General features: G+C 43.0%; 1 protein-coding gene across 5 annotated transcripts in view; it reads left to right on the top strand.

Moving 5' to 3' along the window:
* arhgap32b (Rho GTPase activating protein 32b) overlaps positions 1-22,216 on the top strand; it is a 529,550-nt gene that overhangs the window by 384,143 nt on the left and 123,191 nt on the right. For all 5 annotated transcript variants that reach the window (XM_080214854.1, XM_080214856.1, XM_080214855.1 and 2 more), the window contains 2 exons: positions 633-710; positions 4,215-4,296. In XM_080214854.1, the coding sequence (XP_080070980.1) occupies positions 633-710; positions 4,215-4,296 (160 nt within the window). The remainder of the gene's footprint in view (positions 1-632; positions 711-4,214; positions 4,297-22,216) is intronic.

Genomic DNA, 22,216 nt, shown 5'->3' with positions numbered 1-22,216 from the left:
GAGCAGTGTTAAAACAAGAGCTCTCAAAACTGCAGTGCTAAATCTGAATTTTCCAATTAACAACCCAGTGTCAGTTCCCTGCTGTACCCGTTTAAAGCTGGGTGGAGCATTCATCCTCTAAGCCTCTGATAACCATTTGAGGATCTGTAGAAGATCAGTTTCTGGATGATGTTCAAAGTGTGGAATTTGCTTCCTTTTATTCACCCAGTTTTGGTAGCAGAAATACTGAGACTGGCCGTCCACACAGCAACATCGTAAAAGTGCCGGTCACCTAAGAGACTCCATGCCTATCTCAAACTGGTTTGCAAAGAACAGAAACAGTATTAGTTGCACTGGTGCAGGTACTCTTAGATTCCCTTGCGATTTTCCTGCACATGTAGTATAACTTGAAACTGATCACTTTCTTATGCTGTGTATAGCCACAGTGGCAGGGGTTTTGTACCAAGTGCTAAGTGTTGGATTTGTTGCAGTTGCACTGAAGTGTTTGAATTTTCTTGGCTTTATTTGACTGCATCCATTGCACATTTAATATTGGAGTGACGAGACTCTTGTTTTGGGTGGCTTATGTATTCACTTGCTAAGGGAAGCAGTGAGAAGACTGGCTGAAGTGTCGTTTGGCTCTATTTCTCTAGGTTGGAGATATAGTGTCTGTTATTGACATGCCACCCAAAGAAGATACTACATGGTGGAGAGGAAAACATGGCTTTCAGGTAAGGAAAGACCCATGCAGGGATACGATGGTATGGAGGTGTTGGGAGCCGGAATTGAACTCATTGTTATTCTGAGATGTGGGCTCTCCCCCTTTGCAAATTTATCTTAGAGAATTTGAATAAATCATTCCTTAACTGCAGTGTTTAGTTGAAAATGACACATGACTTTATTTAATTATTGACTCACTAGCAGAGACGGTTCCCTTAGATTGCCTTATCCAAACCCCTTGTTGTTTTGAATAGTCCTCTGCTCTAGCGGAAACTATCCCCTTTTTTCCCGGCTTTCTTCAGCTGAATCAGCCACACAGTGGCACAGTGGTTAGCACTGCAGTCTCACAGCGTCAGGTTCAATTTCCAGCTTGGGTCACTGTCTGTGCAAATTCTGCACATTCTCCCTGTGTCTGCATGGGTTTCCTCCAGGTGCTCCGGTTTCCTCCCACAGTCCAAAGATGTGCGGGATAGGTTGATTGGCCATGGTAAATTGCCCCTTAGTGTCAGGGCGATTAGCAGGGTAAGTATGTGGAGTTATGGGAATAGGGCCGTGGTGAGATTGTGGTCGATGCAGATTCGATGGACTGAATGGCCTTCTGCATTGTAGGATTTTAGAGCTGGATTATTGCTGGAAATGAACGCAACTTGTGTACCAATATGTTCATAGCTTTACTCAACCTTCCATACACTTAACACTCACTCATATTTCTCAATACTATGTGCTCATTTGTACTTTTTCACTTTTGTTATTGCCATTACTATTCAAAACTGCTCTTTGAGCAGCAGTAGGCTTGCTGGAAGAACTTAAATCTGAGGAAAGCTGTACTTCATATTCCTGTGGGGATATATTTTGGGATTTGTTTTTTAAAATTGGAATGCATTTGTGACTTTCACAGCTGTTGTGGAAACAGCATTTATTGTACAAGTGAGAAATTCTGACAATTTTATCACCCAGAATTACAACATAAAATCTTCCTCATGAGCAGAATAGTTACTGCATTCCTTTTAGTCTTCCTGTCCTTTTTTTGCATGTTGTATATCATTGTTTTATAGCATGAAAGGGTATTCAGCATTACATCTATGTTAACTCCTAGGGGAAGCTATCCACAACATTTTACCCTGCTGACCTTCCCTGATGGCGTGTTAAATTTTTCTTTTGTCAAATAGCTTTTAAAAGCTAGTTAGCTTTCAAAAGCTATTATCAATTATGCTTCTACCATTCTGTCCTCATAAACCCTTGTTTGAACATCTCTCCTAATCTCGCTTTAGTCTTTTGGTTGTGGTCTTCAATTTATGTCCTTTAATTATTGACTCACTGAGTGGTAGAGAAGGTTCCCTTAGATTGCCTTATCCAAGCCCGTTGTTGTTATGAATAGTTCTCTGCTCAAGTGGAAAATATCCCTGTTTTTCTAGACTTTCTTCAACTGAATCAGCAGCCTGGTAGCACAGTGGTTAGCACTGCCACCTCACAGCGCCAGGGATCCGGGTTCGATTCCCTGCTTGGGTCATTGTCTGTGGAGTTTGCACATTCTCCCTGTGTCTGCATGGGTTTCCTCTGGGTGCTCCTGTTACCTCCCACACTCCAAAGATGTGCGGGTAGGTGGATTGGCCATGCTAAATTGTCCCTTAGTGTCAGGGGGACTAGCTAGGGTAAATGCATGGGGTTATGGGGATAGGGTATGTGGTTGTTGCAGACTTGATGGGCCAAAATGGCCTCCTTTTGCACTGTAGGATTCTATGATTCTATCTTTTCATCCTTGCAACCATTGCTACGAATCTGTCCTGCATCTTCTTTATGGTTTTGTAGTATTTGTTCTTGTATAAAGTTACCAACACTTGACCATATATTCTTCTGCAGCTGAATCAATCATTTTTACAGGTTTAGCATTTCCTCTTCGATTTTACCATAATTTCCCCCATTTATAAAAGCTTGACTCTCTTTCCTTTTACAGTTCATCAACTTGTCATCACATTGTGAAGATTTGTGTGGCTGAGCTAAGGGAGTGTCAGCCGTGGCTCCATTTTAGCTCTCTCACCTCTGCATCAGAAGGTTGAGAGTGCAAGCCCCACTCAAGGACTTGAACACACAATTGAAGCTTATAGGTCAATGTAACACTGAAGGAGCTGCGGCCTCTTATTGTGATGTGAAGTGAAACTCTACAGGCTGTTTCAGTAGTTCTAAGCGAGTAATTGGCACCATTCACAGGAGAACAAAATGTTCTCTCGAATGGCCAACATTCCTCCATTGACCAACATTACCAAATACAATTTAAGTGACCATCTATCTCACTGCTCTTTGTGGGTCCCTACAGTGCTTAAATTGGCCTCTCTTCACAAAGTAACTCACCAGAGGAGAAACAGTGAGGTGTGTAACTGTGATATAAAGGCCCTGATAAACATTGGGAAATGACCCATGTAACTGCAATGTAATAGAGCAATGTGTAACAATTTAAGCAAAATATGATGAACAGGAATGAGCTGCAAATGTCGGATAGGATCCGGATAGAACCCATCTTGGATAGGATTAAGTTATGAGTGACCAGATCTGGGTCAGGAGTGAACTATGAAAATGTACATTATATTGTCCTAATTAATGAGAAGTTTGTTTCTTTGTGGAGCCTTTCTGTTGCTGGTTTCTTCGAATGGGGTGGTTGAGGAATCAGTATGCTGGGTGAGTTGGGGAGTGGCTACAGGACCAACCGACCTATTAGCCAATCCAACTGACTGTTCCTCAGGGACTGTCTCTTTATTTTTAAGAGCAATGCTCAGGAAATCATTCTGAAATGCTTAAACCTCCATAGATACGAGACGTTTTATTCTATTAATTCAAAGGATGTGGCCATCGCTGGCTAAGCCAACAGTTATAGGGGCGGCACAATGGTTAGCATTGCTGCCTCACAGCACCAGGGACCTGGGTTCGATTCCCAGCTTAGGTCACTGTCTGTGCGGAGCCTGTACGTTCTCCCCATGTTTGCATGGGTTTCGTCCAGGTGCTCTGGTTTCCTCTCTCAGTCGAAAGACGTGCTGGTTAGATGCATTGGCCATGGTAAATTCTCCCTCAGTGTACCCGAACAGGTGCCGGAGTGTGGCAACTTGGAGATTTTCACAGTAACTTCATTGCAGTGTTAATGTAAGCCTACTTGTGACACTAATAAATAAACTTTAATTATTGCCCGTCCCGAATTGCCTTTGAGAAGGTGGCTGGTGAGATGCCTTCTTGAACCTCTGCAATCTATATTTAAGGACAAAATCTTTTCTGTAAACATTAGTTTCTGTTTGATAATCTCTCCTTGTACTTCTTGGTTCGAGATTCTTCCGTTTATAGGAAATGGACGTCAAGGCGCTTTATGCATAAACAAAATCTTAGTTTTAGATTTAATTTTTGTATTCAGTTTGATCTGATGAGGTGAAAACAATGTTTTTGATTTTTAATTTGAATGTTAAATCATTGAATCAACCAATTGAACAACACTGGGACTTAGTGTCTGATTTGTAGCTTTGTTTGATTTGCAGGTTGGATTCTTTCCCAGCGAGTGTGTGGAGCTCATTAATGATAAAGTTCCTCATTCTGTGACTAGTGCAATGCCAAAGCCAGGTATGGTAATCTTTTATACTGCAGCTGCTGCACAGATGGCATCCAACCCAGTTTTGATCAGTGTGGGCATCAGAATCTCCAAATGCTCACAGATGATTTCCATGGCAAGGTGTAAATATGCTGATGATAGACATCTTGCTCAGGGATGTTAACTGCAAAATATGTTAGGTATATTAATTGTAATTTTGTACAAAAATGCCATAACTATACAGTCATTTAAGTGTAGTATTTCGTGAGACAAACTGATTCAGTTCTGGTGTTTCTGTGTTTTCATTTGTGAATCAAACTGCAGCTGAACAAGAGCATCCAACACAAATCACTGCACGAGAACCTTCCAGCCAAGCTCAGGGTTTCAAAGAGCTGCTGGTTCTCAGGCTGTTCTTCTCTACACAGCTTACTGTTAATGGGTGATAATGTTCTCACTTACCTGCCACATTGACTGTGAAACCAATGTATTCTGAACATGAGAGGTATCGTTGTAGAGTGAAGGGTTTATTACATCAAATTATTGATGTTAGGGCAGCACAGTGATTAGCACTGTGGCCTCACATCACCAGGGACCTGGGTTCAATTCCAGTCTTGGGTGATTGTCTGTGTAGAGTTGCTCCTGTGTGCATGGGTTTTCTCTAGGTGCTCTGGTCTCCTCCCACAGTCCAAAGATGTGCGATTGGGTGGATTAGCCATGTTAAATTGCCCCTTGTGGTCCATGGATGTATGGGTTAGGAAGATTAGCGAGGCAAATACGTGGATCCATAAAGTTCACCTACCACAGCAACAGGTCCACAGCCATCTCCCTGGCCCTGCACTCAACCCTGGAACACCTAGATAACAAAGACACCGATGTCAGACTCCTATTTATTGACTACAGCTCAACTTTCAACACCATTATTCCGACGAAACTCATCTCCAAACTCCGTGGCCTGAGGTTTGGCACCTCCCTCTGTGCCTGGATCCTAAACTTCCTTACCTACAAACTATAATCAGTAAGGATAGGCAGCAGCACCTCCTCAACAATTATCCTAAACACCGGTGCCCCACAAGGCTGTGTTCTTAGCCCTCTACTATACTGCTATGACTGTGTGGCCAAATTTTCCTCCAACTCGATTTTCAAGTTTGCTGACGACACCACCGTTATGGGTCCGATCTCAAACAATGACGAAACAGAGTACAGGAAAGAGATAGAGAATCTGGTAAACTGGTGCAGCAACAATAATCTTTCCCTCAATGTCAGCAAAACAGAGGAGATAGTCATTGATTTCAGAAAGTGTAGTGGAGAACATGCCCCTGTCTACGTCAACGGGGATAAAGTAGAAAGGGTGGGGAGTTTCAAGTTTTTAGATGTTCAGATCACCAGCAACCTGTCCTGGTCTCTTCCCCCTCCAAACCACCATGCTGACACTATAGTTAAGAAAGCCCACAAGCGCCTCTACTTTCTCAGAAGACTATGGAAATTTGGCATTTCAGCTATGGTTCTCACCAACTTTTACACATGCCCCACAGAAAGCATCCTTTCTGGTCATATCACAACTTGATATGACTCCTGCTCTGCCCAAGACCCGCAAGAAACTACAAAAAGTCGTGAATGAAGCCCAATCCATCGCGCAAACGCTTTCCGTCCACTGACTCTGTCTGCACTTCCCGCTGCCTCGGAAAAGCAGCCAACATAACTAAGGACCGCACGCACCCTGGACATTCTCGCTTCCACCTTTTTCCGTCGGTAAAAAGATACAAAAGTCTAAGGTGACGTACTGACCGACTCAAGAACAGCTTCTTCCCTGCTGCTGTCAGACTTTTGAATAGACCTACCTCGTGTTAAGTTGATCTTTCTCTACACGCTAGCTATAACTGTAACACTACATTCTGCACTCTCTCCTTCTCTATGAACGGTATGCTTTCTCTGTATAACACGCAAGAAACAATACTTTTCACTGTATACTAATACATGTGACAATAAATCAATCAAAAAAATGTGGGGGCCTAGGTAAGATGCTCTGTCGGAGAATTGATGCAGACTCGATAAGCCAAATGGCCCCCTGTGAAAAGAGGTCCACAGCCATAGGGTTTTTACTTCATCGCCGGTCGTTGTGACTGTCCGATTGTTCAGCAGTAAGTAAAAGTATCAGAGTTCAGTCTGTCCTCTTGGTGTGTTGGAGTTTAGTCTATCCTGTTTGTGTGTCAGTCTAGTCTGTCCTGTTTGTGTGTCAGTCTCGTCTGCCCTGTTTGTGTGTCGGAGTCTAGTCCTGTTTGTGTGTCAGTCTAGTCTATCCTGTTTGTGTGTCAGTCTCGTCTGTCCTGTTTGTGTGTCAGTCTCGTCTGTCCTGTTTGTGTGTCAGTCTAGTCTATCCTGTTTGTGTGTCAGTCTCGTCTGTCCTGTTTGTGTGTCAGTCTCGTCTGTCCTGTTTGTGTGTCAGTCTAGTCTGTCCTGTTTGTGTGTCAGTCTAGTCTGTCCTGTTTGTGTGTCAGTCTAGTCTGTCCTGTTTGTGTGTCAGTCTAGTCTGTCCTGTTTGTGTGTCAGTCTAGTCTGTCCTGTTTGTGTGTCGGAGTCTAGTCTGTCCTATTTGTGTGTCAGTCTAGTCTGTCCTGTTTGTGTGTCGGAGTCTAGTCAGTCCTGTTCGTGTGTCGGAGTCTAGTCAGTCCTGTTTGTGTGTCGGAGTCTAGTCAGTCCTGTTTGTGTGTCGGAGTCTAGTCAGTCCTGTTTGTGTGTCGGAGTCAAGTCTGTCCTGTTTGTGTGTCGGAGTCTAGTCTGTCCTGTTTGTGTGTCGGAGTCTAGTCTGTCCTGTTTGTGTGTCGGAGTCTAGTCTGTCCTGTTTGTGTGTCGGAGTCTAGTCTGTCCTGTTTGTGTGTCGGAGTCTAGTCTGTCCTGTTTGTGTGTCGGAGTCTAGTCTGTCCTGTTTGTGTGTCGGAGTCTAGTCTGTCCTGTTTGTGTGTCGGAGTCTAGTCTGTCCTCTTGGTGTGTCGGAGTTTAGTCTGTCCTGTTTGTGTATCGGAGTTTAGTCTGTCCTGTTTGTGTGTCAGGAGCCTAGTCTGTTCTGGAATTTGGTGTTCTCTGGTAATTGGTTGTTGAAGAAATTTCAAATATAGGTTTGCAGTTAGTGTAGAACTTTTAAAACTGTAACAGAAACTGCTGGATAGTTAACAGAAACATTCTGTCAGTGGGTGTGCACAGTTACCAGTTGAACAGCTATTGGTGATTGCCTTCATTTGTGCTAACTGCTGTGAGCAGAGGCGGAGTCAGCATTTGACGTTAAATGTGGCCTTAAAGATGTGTGTGAGTAAGCAGTATCTGACATACTGAACCGAGTGCATCATAAACAGGATCAAAGTTGATAATTTGGTGAGTATGGAATTAGCGCAGGGAGAGGTGAAGGTGCTGCTTTTGCCTCCAACACTTGTGGTGGTTCATGTGAGTCAGTAAGTATTTAAAATTTTGTTGATTGTTTTAACACTTAATGTTATTTAGTTAGAAAAAGCAAGAAGCTTGTAACAAACTAACTGAAGCGTATAAATAATCTAGACTGAGATGTAGCAGAAGAGGTTATGCGGGGAATCCTCTGGCTGTTTACGCAAGTGGGATTCTCCGGTCCCGCTGGCAGTGCACACCCTCTCTTGTGGGTTTTGTGGTGACGTGTCTGGAATGTAGTATGTGGAAATTTTTGGATGATAAGACTTCAAACTGAACACATCTGCATTAGATGTCTCCAATCCACACCTCTTCAGCTCCAGAGTAATTGAAATGAATGAGAATTGGAGGCACTCAGACAGATAAAGGAACAGTAGAAGCACCCAGATAGTTTGTTACAGCCTCGTCAGGCCTTGTGGAGATGCAGGATCAGAATGGAGTTGGTGTGAGCAAAAACGTGCAGTGTAAAGAGAACCCAAGTGAGGATCCCAGAAACTAATCATTTCCAACACGTAAAATGTGCTTACTGCCTATGAAGATAAGAATAAAGACTGTCAAAGAGGGGCAGTTAGAACATAACCATAGCTGGAAGCTGGATACTGTGCAAACGTAACGTAGGGATTCAGTAATTAAGGGGGCAGCTAGCTAGTGGCCTTCATAAGCAGGGTCTAGAGTTATGTTTTTCTTTGCAAAAATATACTTTATTGATAAAATATTTAAAAGAGCATTACAAAACATTCCAAAATGATAAACAGTGCAGTGATATTCAGATTTTCTACAAATCATGTTGCGCTCTGAGATGCTTCAATATAGTTGTGTATATTACATGTATCACTGTATACATTCAAAGTGAATCATACGGCCCAAGGAGTTCTGTACAATTTCCAGCCCCTTGATGCACTATGGCTGAAAAGCCTTAGACAGCAACCTTTTCCCATTGTGTCTCTGCAGCGGCTGCACCAACCTCTATGTATCCTTTAGCACATAGTCCTGAACCTTGGAATATTCCAGTCTGCAAGACCTGGTTGTGACGGCAGACCGGCAAAGTCCGGGCAGACCAAAGAGCATCTTTCCCTGAGTTGATGCCTCTCCTTGTCTGTCTGATTCTGGCTGATTTGAAAGGATATTGGAGAGAGTAGGGGAAAGATCCAATCATTACGATCTTTGTTGCGACCAGCAACATACAGAAGAGTAGGCAAGAGGTCCAAATACAAGAAACTGGGAGCTAAATTTAAAAGCAGCACTCAGGCAAAGGATTATAATCTCTTCTATTACCTGAATAACGTGCAAATTAACAAACAGATAAAAGATTACAGAAATGAAGAAATTATGTCCCAACTAGTTGTGAATTGGTAGATTGTGTAAATAGAGATTAGTCAAACGTAGCAACAGCAGAGTTATTTTAGTGGGGAATTTAAACTTCCATATAGATTGGGATCAGCAAACTGGCATGTCAAGAAAGGATTTCTTTAGTGTGTGCAGGATAACTTTCTCCAACAACATGTCCTAGAATTATCATAGAATCCTCTTCAGTGCAGAAGAAGCTATTGGCCCATTGAGTCTGCACCAGCTCTCCGGCAGAGTATCTTGATAGGGCGGCCTGGTGGTACAGTGGTTAGCACTGCTGTCTCACAGTGCCAGAGACCTGGGTTCAATTCCCAGCTTGGGCATGCTCAATTCTCCTTCAGAGTACCTGAACAGGTGCGGCAACTGGGGGATTTTCACAGTAACTTCACTGCAGAATGTAAGCCTAATTGATAATAAATAAACTTTTTACCCAGGCCCTATCCCTGTAAACCCACGCATTTTCCCATGGCCTACCTGCACATCTTGGGACACTAAGGGACAATTTAACATGACCAATCAACGTAACCTGCACATCTTTGAACTGTGGGAGGAAACCAGAGCACCCGGAGGAAACACACGCAGACACGGGGAGAATCTGCAAACTCCACACAGACAGTGACCCAAGGCTGGAATTGAATCTGGGTCCCTGGAACAGTGAGACAGCATGCTAACCACTGTGCCACCATGCCGTCCACGATGGCATAGCATATTAGATTGAGTGTTGAGTAATAAACAAGATTTAATTAATTGTGTGAACATTTGTGTAATAGCAACCCTAATACGTTCAAGCTCAATATAAAGTTTGAAAAGTAGAATCTCGAAACAACCACTAAAATCTCAGACTTAGATAAAATTAACCTAAATGCGGTGGGACAGGGACTGTCCACAGTAAGTTAGGTATATTTATTAATGGATAAAATGACAGAAGATCAGTGTGAGGTGGTCCAAAAGACAATTGTTATGATAAGATGCTTATAACTTTAAGGGGCAAGGGTCCTACTTGCCAAAAACAACAGCAACGGATGACTAAGAAATACTTAGATAAAAGCAAATTACTGTGATGCTAGAATCTGAAAAACAGAAAATGCTGGAAAACCTCAGCCAGTCTAACAGCATTTGTGGAGAGAGAGTAGAGCCAATGTTTTGAGTCTGGATGACCCTCACTGGAATCTTACTGCTCCACCTGCCACACAGTTGGAACAGGTGAGAGGCAGACAATGGGAAGGTCTGTTGACCTAGGGTGGGATTTTACAGTTTTGGGAGAAGTGAGGCAGTAAAATCCTACCCCCTTTGTCAGATATTTGCACTTTTCTAATTCTGGTCTAATTCTTGAGCATCCTCACCGTTAATTGCTCCCCCATTTGTGGCCGTTGACCTTTAAGTCAAAGTGTGTTGAGTCTATATTTTCCCTCACTAAACATCTTTAGCTCTCTACCTTTGTTCCTTCTTTTAAGATACTCCTTAAAAATGAAGTTTGACCGAGCATTTGTGGGCAACCTGAGCACTTGGAAACTGATATTCGTGAAATTTCCAGTTAAAATAAGGGAATAGCTGATGCATTGAGCCAATATTTATAGCAGAGAAAGTGGTTAGCATGTTGGATGTTCCAAGAAAATTATCAGGGTCAAGATCTCAACAAAATTAATGTAAGCAAAGTCTCATACACTAGTAAGTGACAAATCTCCAGGATCAGATGTGTCCAACTCAGAAATTTTAATCAAAATTTTAGGCAAAAACATTGCAGATGTTCTGAATATAATTTTCAATATAAAAACAGAAAATTCTGGAAATACTAAGCAGCTGCGCAGAGAGAAAGATTTGATGTTTTAGGTCAATGATACTTCTTCAGAACTGAAATTACTGAGAGCAATAATGTTTTTGAAGCAGGCTGGGGAGGAAAGAACACAAGGGAAGGCCTGTGATAGAGTAGAAAGCAGAAGAGCTTAAAAGACAAAAGGGATGATGGTGCTAGGCAAAAAGGTAATGGGATAAATAAACAGATAAAAGTGTCTACAGGAGATGTAAATATGGAAAGCAGAGTCAGTATCATCAGCTGCCATCTGAAACAAAATCCATGTTTTGAAATTTTGAACTCAGTGTTGATTCCAGAAGGTGTTTTAGTCAAACGATGAGGTGCTGTTCCTCAAACTTAATGTTGCATTTTGTAGCGGTAGCAGGCAGCTAAGGTCGGTCAGAGTGAAATAAAGAATTAAAATGATAGGCATCCAGAAACTCAGGGTCATCCTTGTGGACTGAACTGAAGTATACTGCAAAGCAACCACCCAGTCAACGTTTGGTCTCCCCAGTGTGGAGGAGGTCACGTCATGACTGGACAGGGTAGATACAAACTAGGTAGGGTAGATGCAGGGAGGATATTCCTGGTAGTGGGGAAGTCCAGAACCAGAGGTCACAGTCTGAGGATTCGGGGTAGACCATTTAGGATGGAGGTGAGGAGACATTTCTTCACCCAGAGAATGGTGAGCCTGTGGAATTTATCACCACAGGAAGTAGTTGATGTCAAAACATTGAATGTATTCAAGAAGTGGCTAGATATAGTACTTGGGGCAAATGGGATCAAAGGTTATGGGGAAAAAGCAGGATTAGGCAATTGAGTTGAATAATCAGTCAAGAAGGTAATAAATCGCAGAGCAGACTCGAAGGGCCAGATGGCCTCTTCCTGCTCCTATCTTCTACATTTCTATGAGCAGTGAATACTGTATACTAAAGCGGAATTTCCGCTCATAACCTCTGCTCCTATTTCTTTTCTATCCTATGTTTTTGTTGGAGAACAGTCTGTCATGTTTTTATTGGAGAATATTCTGTCCTGTGCTTATTTTGGAGTATAGCATGCCTTGCATTTTTGTTGGCGTTTACTCAGTCCTGTGCTTGCGTTGGGAATATAATCAATCAGTGTGGTTTCTGTGTGGACTTCCTGGCATGTTGCATACCTGGTCTAAATAAGGTATGTTATTCAGGCGGAATAGTGTAAAAAAAATCAATATTGATGATATGTTAGTGACAGCGGTTTTTTTAACAAAAATCAAACCAGTTTGTTTGAGCAGAAATAAAAATAAAATCAGAAAATTCCATAACTGTGGATCAGATCAGGTTGAACCTCAGAGAATTCATACTTTGAGTTTTGATGTTTTGTTGGCATCTCATTTTCATTTAAGGTAGTGGATGTTGCCTACATGGATTTTAGTAAAGCCTTTGACGAGATCCTTCAATGCTGGATGATACACGTGAAGCCTCGTGGGATCCAGGGTACAAAATGAGAGGGGGAAAGTTTTGGGGAATCGTGCAGGCAAAGTTTTTCATAGAGTATGGTGGGTGCCTGGTATGCACTGCCAGTGGAGTGGTGGAAGCAGGCATGTTAACAACATTGTAGGCATTTCTTGATAGACTTGTGAATGAGAGGCGAACAGAAGGATAGGAGCATATGGGCAATAAGTAGTGGGTCTTTATTAGGATTAGGAATTGATGCAGCTTAGTGGGTTGAAAGGCCTGTTCCTGTGCTGTATTGTTCTTTGTTCGTATTAGGGCGTGGGGATTCTGTGTGAATATTCTAACAGGTGGAGTTGAATTATCTGAGTTCATCAAAAGACACTGGATCAGATCAGTTCATTTGTGCTTTAGGTAATAAATCATGGGATATGTGAATATATCCAACATCCAAGAGTAATTGATAACCTTTATAGCAGTGAAGCACAATATGATTCCAGACTAACACAGTGCTGGGGTCCAGCACTGAACCTAGACAGAGTCCTGGATCTGGAAGTCTGATAGTTGTTGTTGGAATATTATTGGTGACTGTCACAGCAATCCAACAGGACAACTCTGCCCCAGGGCCTGAAGCTCGATTTGTGGTCTGATGGAAACAAAATGACAAAATAGTGTAGGGCCATTTACACAGTGTATCAGGTGAACAGATTGCTGCTTATCCATGGTGAGTGGCATTGGAGGGAGTGTGATTATAATTAACAGTTACCTCGCTGTATCATTGCTGCATTGACCATATGCGATCAGTAAGGTTAGGCAAAGACACCTCCTCCACGATCATTCTCACACTCAGCCCCCTACTATACTCTTTATACATCTATGACCAAATTCCCCTCCAACTCTATTTTCAAGTTTGCTGATGACACCACCGTAATGGGTCGAATCTCAAACAATAACAAAATGGAGTATAAGGAATGAGGTAGAGAATCTGGTGAAATAGTACAACGACAACAACCTCTCCCTCAATGTCAGTAAAACGAAGGAGATGGTCATTGACTTCAGGAAGCATAGGGGAGAACATGCCCATGCCTACATCAACGGGGACGAAGTCAAAATGGTTCAGAGCTTCAAATTTTAAGGTGTCCAGATCACTGACAACCAGTCCTGATTCCCCCCATGCCGGCACTATAGTTAAAAAAATTCACCAATGCCTCTACTTTCTCAGGAGGCTAAGGAAATTTGGCATGCCCACTGCAACTTTCTCCAACTTTTACAGATGCTCCATAGAAAGCATTCTTTCTTGTTGTATCACAGCTTGGCTTGGCTCCTGCTCTGAACAAGACTGCAAGAAACCATAAATGGTTGTGAATGTAGCCCAGTCCATCACTCAAACTGGCCTCCACTCCATCTGCACTTCCTGCTGCCTTTCGAAAGCAGCCAGCATAATTAAGGGCCTCACAGACCCTGGACATTCTCTCTTCCTCCGCCTTCTATCAGGAAAAAGATATAAAAGTCTGTGATTGCGACTCAAGGACAGCTTCTTCCATGTTGCCATCAGACCATTGAATGGACCTACCTTATATTAAGTTGATCTTTTTTGACCCTTACTATAGCACTCTTTCCTTTCTTTCTCCCCTACATACTCTATGAAGGGTTTGCTTTGTCTTTATAGCGCAATAATCAATATCTTCACTCTATCGCAATATATGTGACAATAATAAATTAAATCATGGGTTTCTTAGTCAAACTTTCACCTAGCAGTGTGTGTGTGGTAACAAGCAGCTTGCTACTTCAGTCTACTTCACTTGCTAAATGTGAATGCTTCTGTTTTTATTTACTCGGGTGTTCTTAATCCTATCTCTGCATGTCCTTTCCCAGTTTGACCATGACATGGAGTCTGCTCAGCGTTCTGGAGTTACTTTTCTCTCTGCACATTTCCAATTCTCCTGTCACATCGAATTGTTACTTCCAGCTGGCTCGTGTTATGTAATCAATGAAAATAAGAACCTTATACTTTGGTGGATGGTAGAATTTTTTTTCTTTTCTTTCTCTTTTTTTCTTAGTTAGACTCATTTTACCTTTTACTGGTAAAATCTGTGTTTTATTCTGAACAAATGATGGGAGTATTCACTTGTACCATTGACCCTGATGTTAGTAGTAGGATATCAATATTTCTAAGATGAAATGATTTGCACAATAAGCATCCATTTTTGGTTTCCCTGAATGGAATGATATAATTGTGCAGGTGCAAGTGCTCTTCTGTACTCATCCAGGTGAGGCTGGACAGTGCGAATCTAATCCTATCTCGCTGGTCTTCCTCCACCTGCCTTATCCAGCAAAGGGTCATCAACTAGTGGTCAGGAATGAGATCTTCGGTCAGTTCTTTTGTTCCTTCCTAGCCCTGTGCAGAAATTGACTGCAGAGCTCTAACTGAGGCCAGTTAACTCAATGCAGAACAAGGTTTGAATTTGGAGCCTTCTGTTCACCGGTGTTTCTCACCACTGGCCGTTTATCCAAAAGAATTTCCTATTCACTTAGTTAAATCAAAATGTTAATGAGTTAATTAGAACCATAGGACATTATAGCACAGAAACAGGCCTTTTGGCCCTTCTTGGCTATGCCGAACCATTTTTCTGCCTAGCCCCACTGACCTGCACTTGGACCATATCCCCCCCCACACCCCTCTCATCCATGTACCTGTCCAAGTTTTTCTTAAGTGTTAAAAGTGAGCTCGCTTTCACCACTTCATCTGGCTGCTCATTCCGCACTCCCACCACTCTCTGTGTGAAGAACACCCCCCTGCCTCAATATTCTCTTTTAAACTTTTCCCCCTTCACCTTAACCCATGTCCTCTAGTCTTTTTCTTCCCTAGCATCAGTGGAAAAAGCCTGCTTGCATTCACTCTATCTATACCCATCAAAATCTTATATACCTTTATCAAATCTCCCTTCTTCTACACTCCAGCGAATAAAATCCTAACCTATTCAACCTTTCTCTTAACTCAGTTTCCCAAGTCCCGGCAACATTCTTGTAAGCCTTCTTTGCACTCTTTCAACCTTAATAATACCCTTCCTGTAATTAGGTGACCAAAACTGCACACAATACTCTAAATTCAGCCTCACCAATGTCTTATATATATCTCAGTAAAAAGTCTGACAACACCAGGTTTAAGTCCAACCGATTTATTTGATAGTACACTCACTAGCTTTCGGGTTAGCCCCTTCGTCAGGTGAATGGAGAGTTCTGGCCTCAGACAGAGCGTATAAAGCACAGACAGTTTACAGATTACTGATTAGAATGCGAATCTTTACACCTAACCTGCTGTTCGAGTCTTAAAGTGGCTGACAATGTGAGTGGAAGGAGCACTGATCACAGGTTAAAGAGATGTGTATTGACTCCAGACAGTACAGTAGGTGAGGTTTTTCAAACCCAGGCAAGTCACGGGGGTTACAGATAGTGCGACATGAACCCAAGATCCTTGTTGAGACCGTTCTCATGTGTCCGGAACTTGGCTTATCAGTCTCTGCTCAGCGACTCTGCGCTGTCGTGTGTCGTGAAGGTCGCCTTGGAGAATGCTTACCCGAAGGTCAGAGGCTGAATGCCCGTGACCACTGACGTGTTCGCCAACAGGAAGGGAACAGTTTTGCCTGGTGATTGCCGAGCGATGTTCATTCATCCGTTGTCGTAGCGTCTGCATGGTCTCCCCAATGTACCATGCTTTCGGACATCCTTTCTTGCAACATATCAGGTAGACAACATTGGCCGAGTTGCAAGAGTATTTACCGTGTAGCTGGTCGATGGTATTCTCACGTGTGATGATGGTATCCATGTCGATCATCTGGCATGTCTTGCAGAGGTTGCTGTGGCAGGGTTGTGTGGTATTGTGGTCACTGTTCTCCTGAAGGCTGGATAGTTTGCTGCGAACAATGGTCTGTTTGAGGTTCAGTGGTTGTCTGAAAGCAAGAAGTGGGGGTGTGGGGATGGCAAGATGAACATGTGTTTACCCCAGTCCAATGCCGGCACATCCACATCATTATATAATCTCACCATAACATTCCAGCTCTTATACTCAGTACTTTTTTTTGGTACATTGACCTTTATAAATCACTCTTTACGACTATCTACCTGTGACGCCACTTTTAGGGAATTACGTATCTCTATTCCCAGATCCCTCTGTTCTACTGCACTCTTCAGTGTCCTGCCATTTACCTTGTATGTTCTACCTTGGTTTGTCCTTCCAAAGTGCAATACCTCACAGTTGTATGCATTAAACTCCATCTGCCATTTTTCAGCCCATTTTTCTAGCTGGTCCAAATCCCTCTGCAAGCTGTGAAAACCTTCTTCGCTGTCCATTGCACCTCCAACCTTTGTATCATCAGCAAATATGTTGATCCAATTTACCACATTATCATCCAGATCATTGATATAGATGACAACAATGGACCCAGCACTGATCCATGTGGCACACCACTAGTCACAAGCCTCCACTCAGGGAAGCAATCCTCTACTACCACTCTCTGGCTTCTTCCATTGATGATGTGGTGATGCCAGTGTTGAATTGGGGTAAACACAGTAAGAAATCTCACAACACCAGGTTAAAGTCCAACCAGTTTATTTAACCTGGTGTTGTGAGACGTCTTACTGTGTTCTTCCATTGAGCCAATGTCTAATTCAATTTACTACCTCTCCATGTATACCCAGCGACTGAACCTTCCTAACTAACCTCCCATGCTGGACCTTGTCAAAGGCCTTACTGAAGTCCATGTAGACAACATCCACTGCCTTCCCTTCATCCACTTTCCTGGTAATTAGAGCAAAGGAAACTGAAGAATTTGGAATTTTCATAGTTTAAGTTAAAAGTTTATTTATTAGTGTCACAAGTAAGCTTACATTAACACTACAGTGAAGTTCGTGTGAAAATCCCTATGTCGCCACATTCCAGCGCTTGTTCAGGTACACCGAGGGAGAATTTAGCATGGCCGATGCACCTAACCAGCACGTATTTCAGACTGTGGGAGGAAGCATGAACACCCAGAGGAAACCCACACAGATATGGGGAGAATGTGCAGACTCCACACCAATAGTGACCCAAGCCAGGAATTGAACCCGGGTCCATGGAGCTGTGGGGCAGCAGTGCTGATCCACTGTGCCATTGTACTGCCCGTGATCACTCTCGCCCAGCGAAGCAGTTACTTTGATTGAATTCAAATTAACCGTTGAAATTTTATACAACAGGTTTTAGTGAATTTGTTCATTGCCCATCATTGTATTCTTGTAAATGGAATCATCATTTTCAACATAGTAAATACATTTTAATTTATTCCCCTTGGGTCTTTCCAGAACTGCATTACACTCAGTGGAAGAACATTCCCTTTATGTCTGATTGCTTGAATTCTCAAAGACAAGCCCAGAATCGCAATCCTCTGGCATTGGGAATTTACCTGAATCAGTACACTTCCTTCATGATTAAAAGTTTTGATTGGATCACCTCAGAGTTGGTTCCTTTTCTTTAAATTTTCCCCTTAACTTACATTGGCTGCTCCTGGAATCCTTGCAAATGTCCCAACAGCCACCTTGCCTCTTTGCAGCAGAGGGAGCCAGTTTTGATTGTTTTCAGTTTCTGGGCTGATCGAAACTGATCTCCGAGCCTGTGGTTGACTCTGATCTTGTGCCACTCCTTTTGCCCTGGAACAATCGGGTGTAACAAATGGATTAGCAAAGCGATAGCAAAATTCAGCTTGAAGCCTGTTTTTTGAGGCTCCAGGCTCAGGGTGCTTATTAATAAATAGTCCAATTGATAGATTGAGTGTGTGGATCCTCAATTACCAGTCTGCTGGTTACACATGAGGTGTGGCCCCAAAGACTGCCAAAATGAAAGAAAGTCATGAACTGCTTAAGGCTAGGGAAACTCTGAAATCTGGGCCCAGTGCTCAGTTCATTGCCAGCATGTGTCTGTAACATAAACTGCAGCTTCCTGACAGGCACCTGAAGTATAGTTCCTGCACCCTGCTCACTATCCCAGCCTGGTTAATCCCGCAGCCCAACCAAGATTTGTAAGCCACACACACAATCATGCACACCTTTAACACCTGTAATCTGCTTCCAGGGTTCTCTGCAACCCCAGGCATTCAGTTTTGTTCATTCAATGCCACAGTACCCTTGCGCAATTTATACGATTAAGGCAATACATTCATCATGTTATCATCAACAAACAAGTGCAGGAGAAAGAAGAGCGATAAAGAGATGTGACACACATGTTTCTCACACCCCCATCCCATCAGTAAGCAGGACTGCAATCTGTGTGGCTCTAAAGAATAACTGTTGCATTGAAAAGCAAGACTTTTTAATTAAATGACCAGAGTCAGTGTCTTGGAATGCAGAATCTAATCCATTGACTGATCTGTTTTTCACTTTGCATGTGGTTACTCAGATGGAAAATGCAAATCTGAGCATGTGCGATCCTGACCATGCTCAGGTGGACATGATCATGGGAGTAACACCACAATAACACTGAAGTAACAGCTAAAAATAATCCAACCATACAAACTTCTGTCAGTACCGTGACGCACAAGAATGATCAAAACCCAAAACTTTTAATCTTTTCCACAAATTCTGTAAATCTGTTTCTCACACCCACGCCAGACCACCCATTTGTCCATTTCACTCCCATCACCAACTTCTGTCATAGTCCTCATGTCAGTAGCACAGTCCCACTTACTGAGGGGATGGAGGTGTGAGAAACATTTTTTTTATCGTTGTTCTTTCTCCTGCAATTGTTCTTTGACAACTTGACGAATGCATTGCCTTAATTGTATAAGTTACACAAGGTACAGTGTGGCATTGGATGAATATAACTGAATGCCTCGGGTTGTAGAGGACCCTGGAAGCAGATAATATGTGGTATAGGTGTGCAAGGTTGTGTCTGTGGCTGATGAATCTTGGTTGGGCCCACTGGGTTAGGCAACTCTTATATTCTTCTCTGTACTGATGCTAATTATCAGGAGCCGGCACTGCGGCATGATATAGTGTTAGCAGCGAGCAACACAGAGTAGCTAAGAGTGAAACAACTGTAACAGAAACTATTCACCATCAAAAAATAGATGGACATAGTCGATGAGCTGGCAGTTACATAGAGTATGACCAAAACTGGTCTACAGCAGAGCTGCTCTTAGAGGCTAATGTAACTGAAAATGACTGATATATGAGGAGTGTGGGAGAAGTTGGTAATGGGAGTGAGATGGAGAAATGGGTGGTCTGTGTGGGTGTAAGAAACAGATTTACAAAATTTGTGGAAAAGATTACAAGTATTGATGTTTTGATCATCCTTGTGCATTAGTGCTGGCAGGAGTTTGTAGTGTTGGATTGTATCTTTACTTTTTGATATTTTAACATCTGCAAAGAATTTCCTTCCTCGAACAGAGATTATAGATCATTTAAATAAGCAGTGTTTGGATTGTGACTCTGGGGCTAATTATCACCTGTTTTCAAGTAGGAGTTGGCAATAGCAGTCTGAAAATCAGGGTATACAACTTAGTGCCTTATCTTCCCTGACATCTACCCCACTGCAAATTCTGGGTATGCTGAGAAATGGGTGGGAGCTTACTTTAACACGTAAGCCAGGGGGAACATGGTCATTGGGCAGAGTAAACACGCCATCCAATGGAACTGAATGGTGAGTACCTGCACCCAGTAGCCCTTTGAAAATAAGAACAGATTGTTGTGGTTTGGGTCTCCACGCAGCTCAGAGCAGAATGCAGCTTTGTGCTTTCACTGTCTACCTGGGGATGACCCCATCCCGCTATCCAACTCGGTCCTGCAGAGCGGCCACTCCGTTTCCCACTGCTTACCTTTAACCAATTGGTAAACTGCCTGTCAATGGTATTTTCATACATAACTATGAAATGTAGTTTGAGCCTTTAACTGATGCCATTGGAATATTTAGGGGACTTTTTTCATAGGGTGAGTTGTGGAAAAGTACAGGAGCAGAAAGGACTGCAAATCATGTGGCTCATTCCAAAAATTAATCCCGCGCTGTGTTTCAGTTCCTCAATTATACATCCCATTTTCTCCTTCCCTCTGTCATTTTTCTGTCTGCGAGACACTGGTTTTTACTGTGGTTGTAGGGTGATCAAATCTATGTCAAACATCACCTGGTATACTTCACTTCAGATGTCATTGTCTGGTATGGTATCCTTTGTCAAAGGCAGACAGTGGACTGAGAAGGTGCAGAACTTGTAGGACTCTGGTCTCTCTTTTTGGCCAGCTGTGATTTTAATTTCTGTTTGTCTCTTCCAATGCCTTTTTTTTTTCATTTTTTCTTTTTTTCTTTCCTTTTCTCTTTCATTTCTTAGTAAGGGAAGTTAGCAGGGATGGCAGTGCAGGCAGTGCAATGTTTGTCCTGTGGGATGTTTGAGGTGAGGTACACCATTAGTGTCCCAGCTGAGTACACCTGCAGGAAATGCTCCCAATTCCAGCTCCTTGAAGTCCGTGCTAGGGAACTGGAGCTGGAATTGGATGAACTCAGGATCATTCGGGAGGCAGAGACAGTTATAGATAAAAGCTACAGGGAGGTAGTTACTCCAAGAAATGAAGATACTTGGGTGACTGTTAGAAGGGGTAAGAAGCAGTTACTGCAGCGATCCCCTGTGGCAGTTTCTCTGTATAACAAGTATACTGTTTTGGATACAGTTGGGGGGTGGGACTTACCAGGGGTAGGGCATGGGGTACAGATCTCTGGCACACAGTCGGCCCCTGTTGTTCAAAAGGGAAGGGGGGAGAGGAGTAGACCATTAGTCATTGGAGACTCCATAGTTAGGGGGGCAGACAGGAGATTCTGTGGGGACTTGCGATTGGTGTGTTGCCTCCCAGGTGCTGGTGTCCGTGATGAAGAAAGGAAAGGCGTATAAAAGGTTCAGAGAGCTAAGAGATGTTAAGGATCTAGAGGAGTATAAGGCCTGTAGAAAGGAGCTTAAAAAGGAAATTAGGAGAACCAGAAAGGGACATGAGAAGGCCTCGACAGGTAAAATTAAGGAGAATCCCAGGCGTTCTACAAATATGTGAAGAGTAAAAGGATGAGAAAAGAAGGGATAGGACCTATAAAAGGTGAAGGGGGAAAAGCCTGTATGGAACCAGAAGAAATGGCAGAGGTGCTTAACGAGTACTTTGCCTCGGTATTCACGGTGGAAAGTGATCTGGGAGGTTGTACTGCAGGTTTGTGGCAGACTGAAAAGATTGAGTATGTGGATATTAAGAAAGAGGATGTGTTGGAACTTTTAAATTCTATCAAGATAGATAAGTCGCTGGGACCTGATGGGATGTACCCCAGGTTACTGTGGGAGGTGAGGGAAGTGATTGCAGAGCCCCTGGCGATGATCTTTGCATCGTCGATGGAGACGGGAGAGGTTCCGGAGGATTGCAGATGTGGTTCCTATTTTCAAGAAAGGGAACAGGGATAGCCCAGGAAATTACCGACCGGTGAGTCTGACCTCAGTGGTTGGTAAGTTGATGGAGAGGATTCTGAGGGACAAGATTTATGAGCATTTAGAGAAGGTTAGAATGATCAGGAATAGTCAGCATGGCTTTGTCAAGGACAGGTCGTGCCTTACGAGCCTAGTTGAGTTCTTTGAAAATGTGACTGAGCACATTGACGAAGGAAGAGCGGTGGACGTGGTTTACATGGACTTCAGCAAGGCATTTGATAAGGTCCCCCATGCAGGACTTCTTGAGAACGTGAGAGGAAATGGGATCCAAGGGGCTTTGGCCTTGTGGATCCAGAACTGGCTTGCCTGCAGAAGGCAGAGTGGTTGTGGATGGGTCTTTTTCTGCATGGAGGTCGGTCACCAGTGGAGTGCCCCAGGGATCTGTTTTAGGACCCTTGCTGTTTGTCATTTTCATAAATGACCTGGATGAGGAAGTGGAGGGATGGGTTAGTAAGTTCGCCGACGATACGAAGGT

This window comes from Carcharhinus amblyrhynchos, chromosome 29 (genome assembly GCF_965287045.1).
Source record: "Carcharhinus amblyrhynchos chromosome 29, sCarAmb.v2.hapA, whole genome shotgun sequence".
NCBI lineage: Eukaryota > Metazoa > Chordata > Chondrichthyes > Carcharhiniformes > Carcharhinidae > Carcharhinus > Carcharhinus amblyrhynchos.
This window is presented reverse-complemented; position numbering and strand designations above follow the sequence as displayed.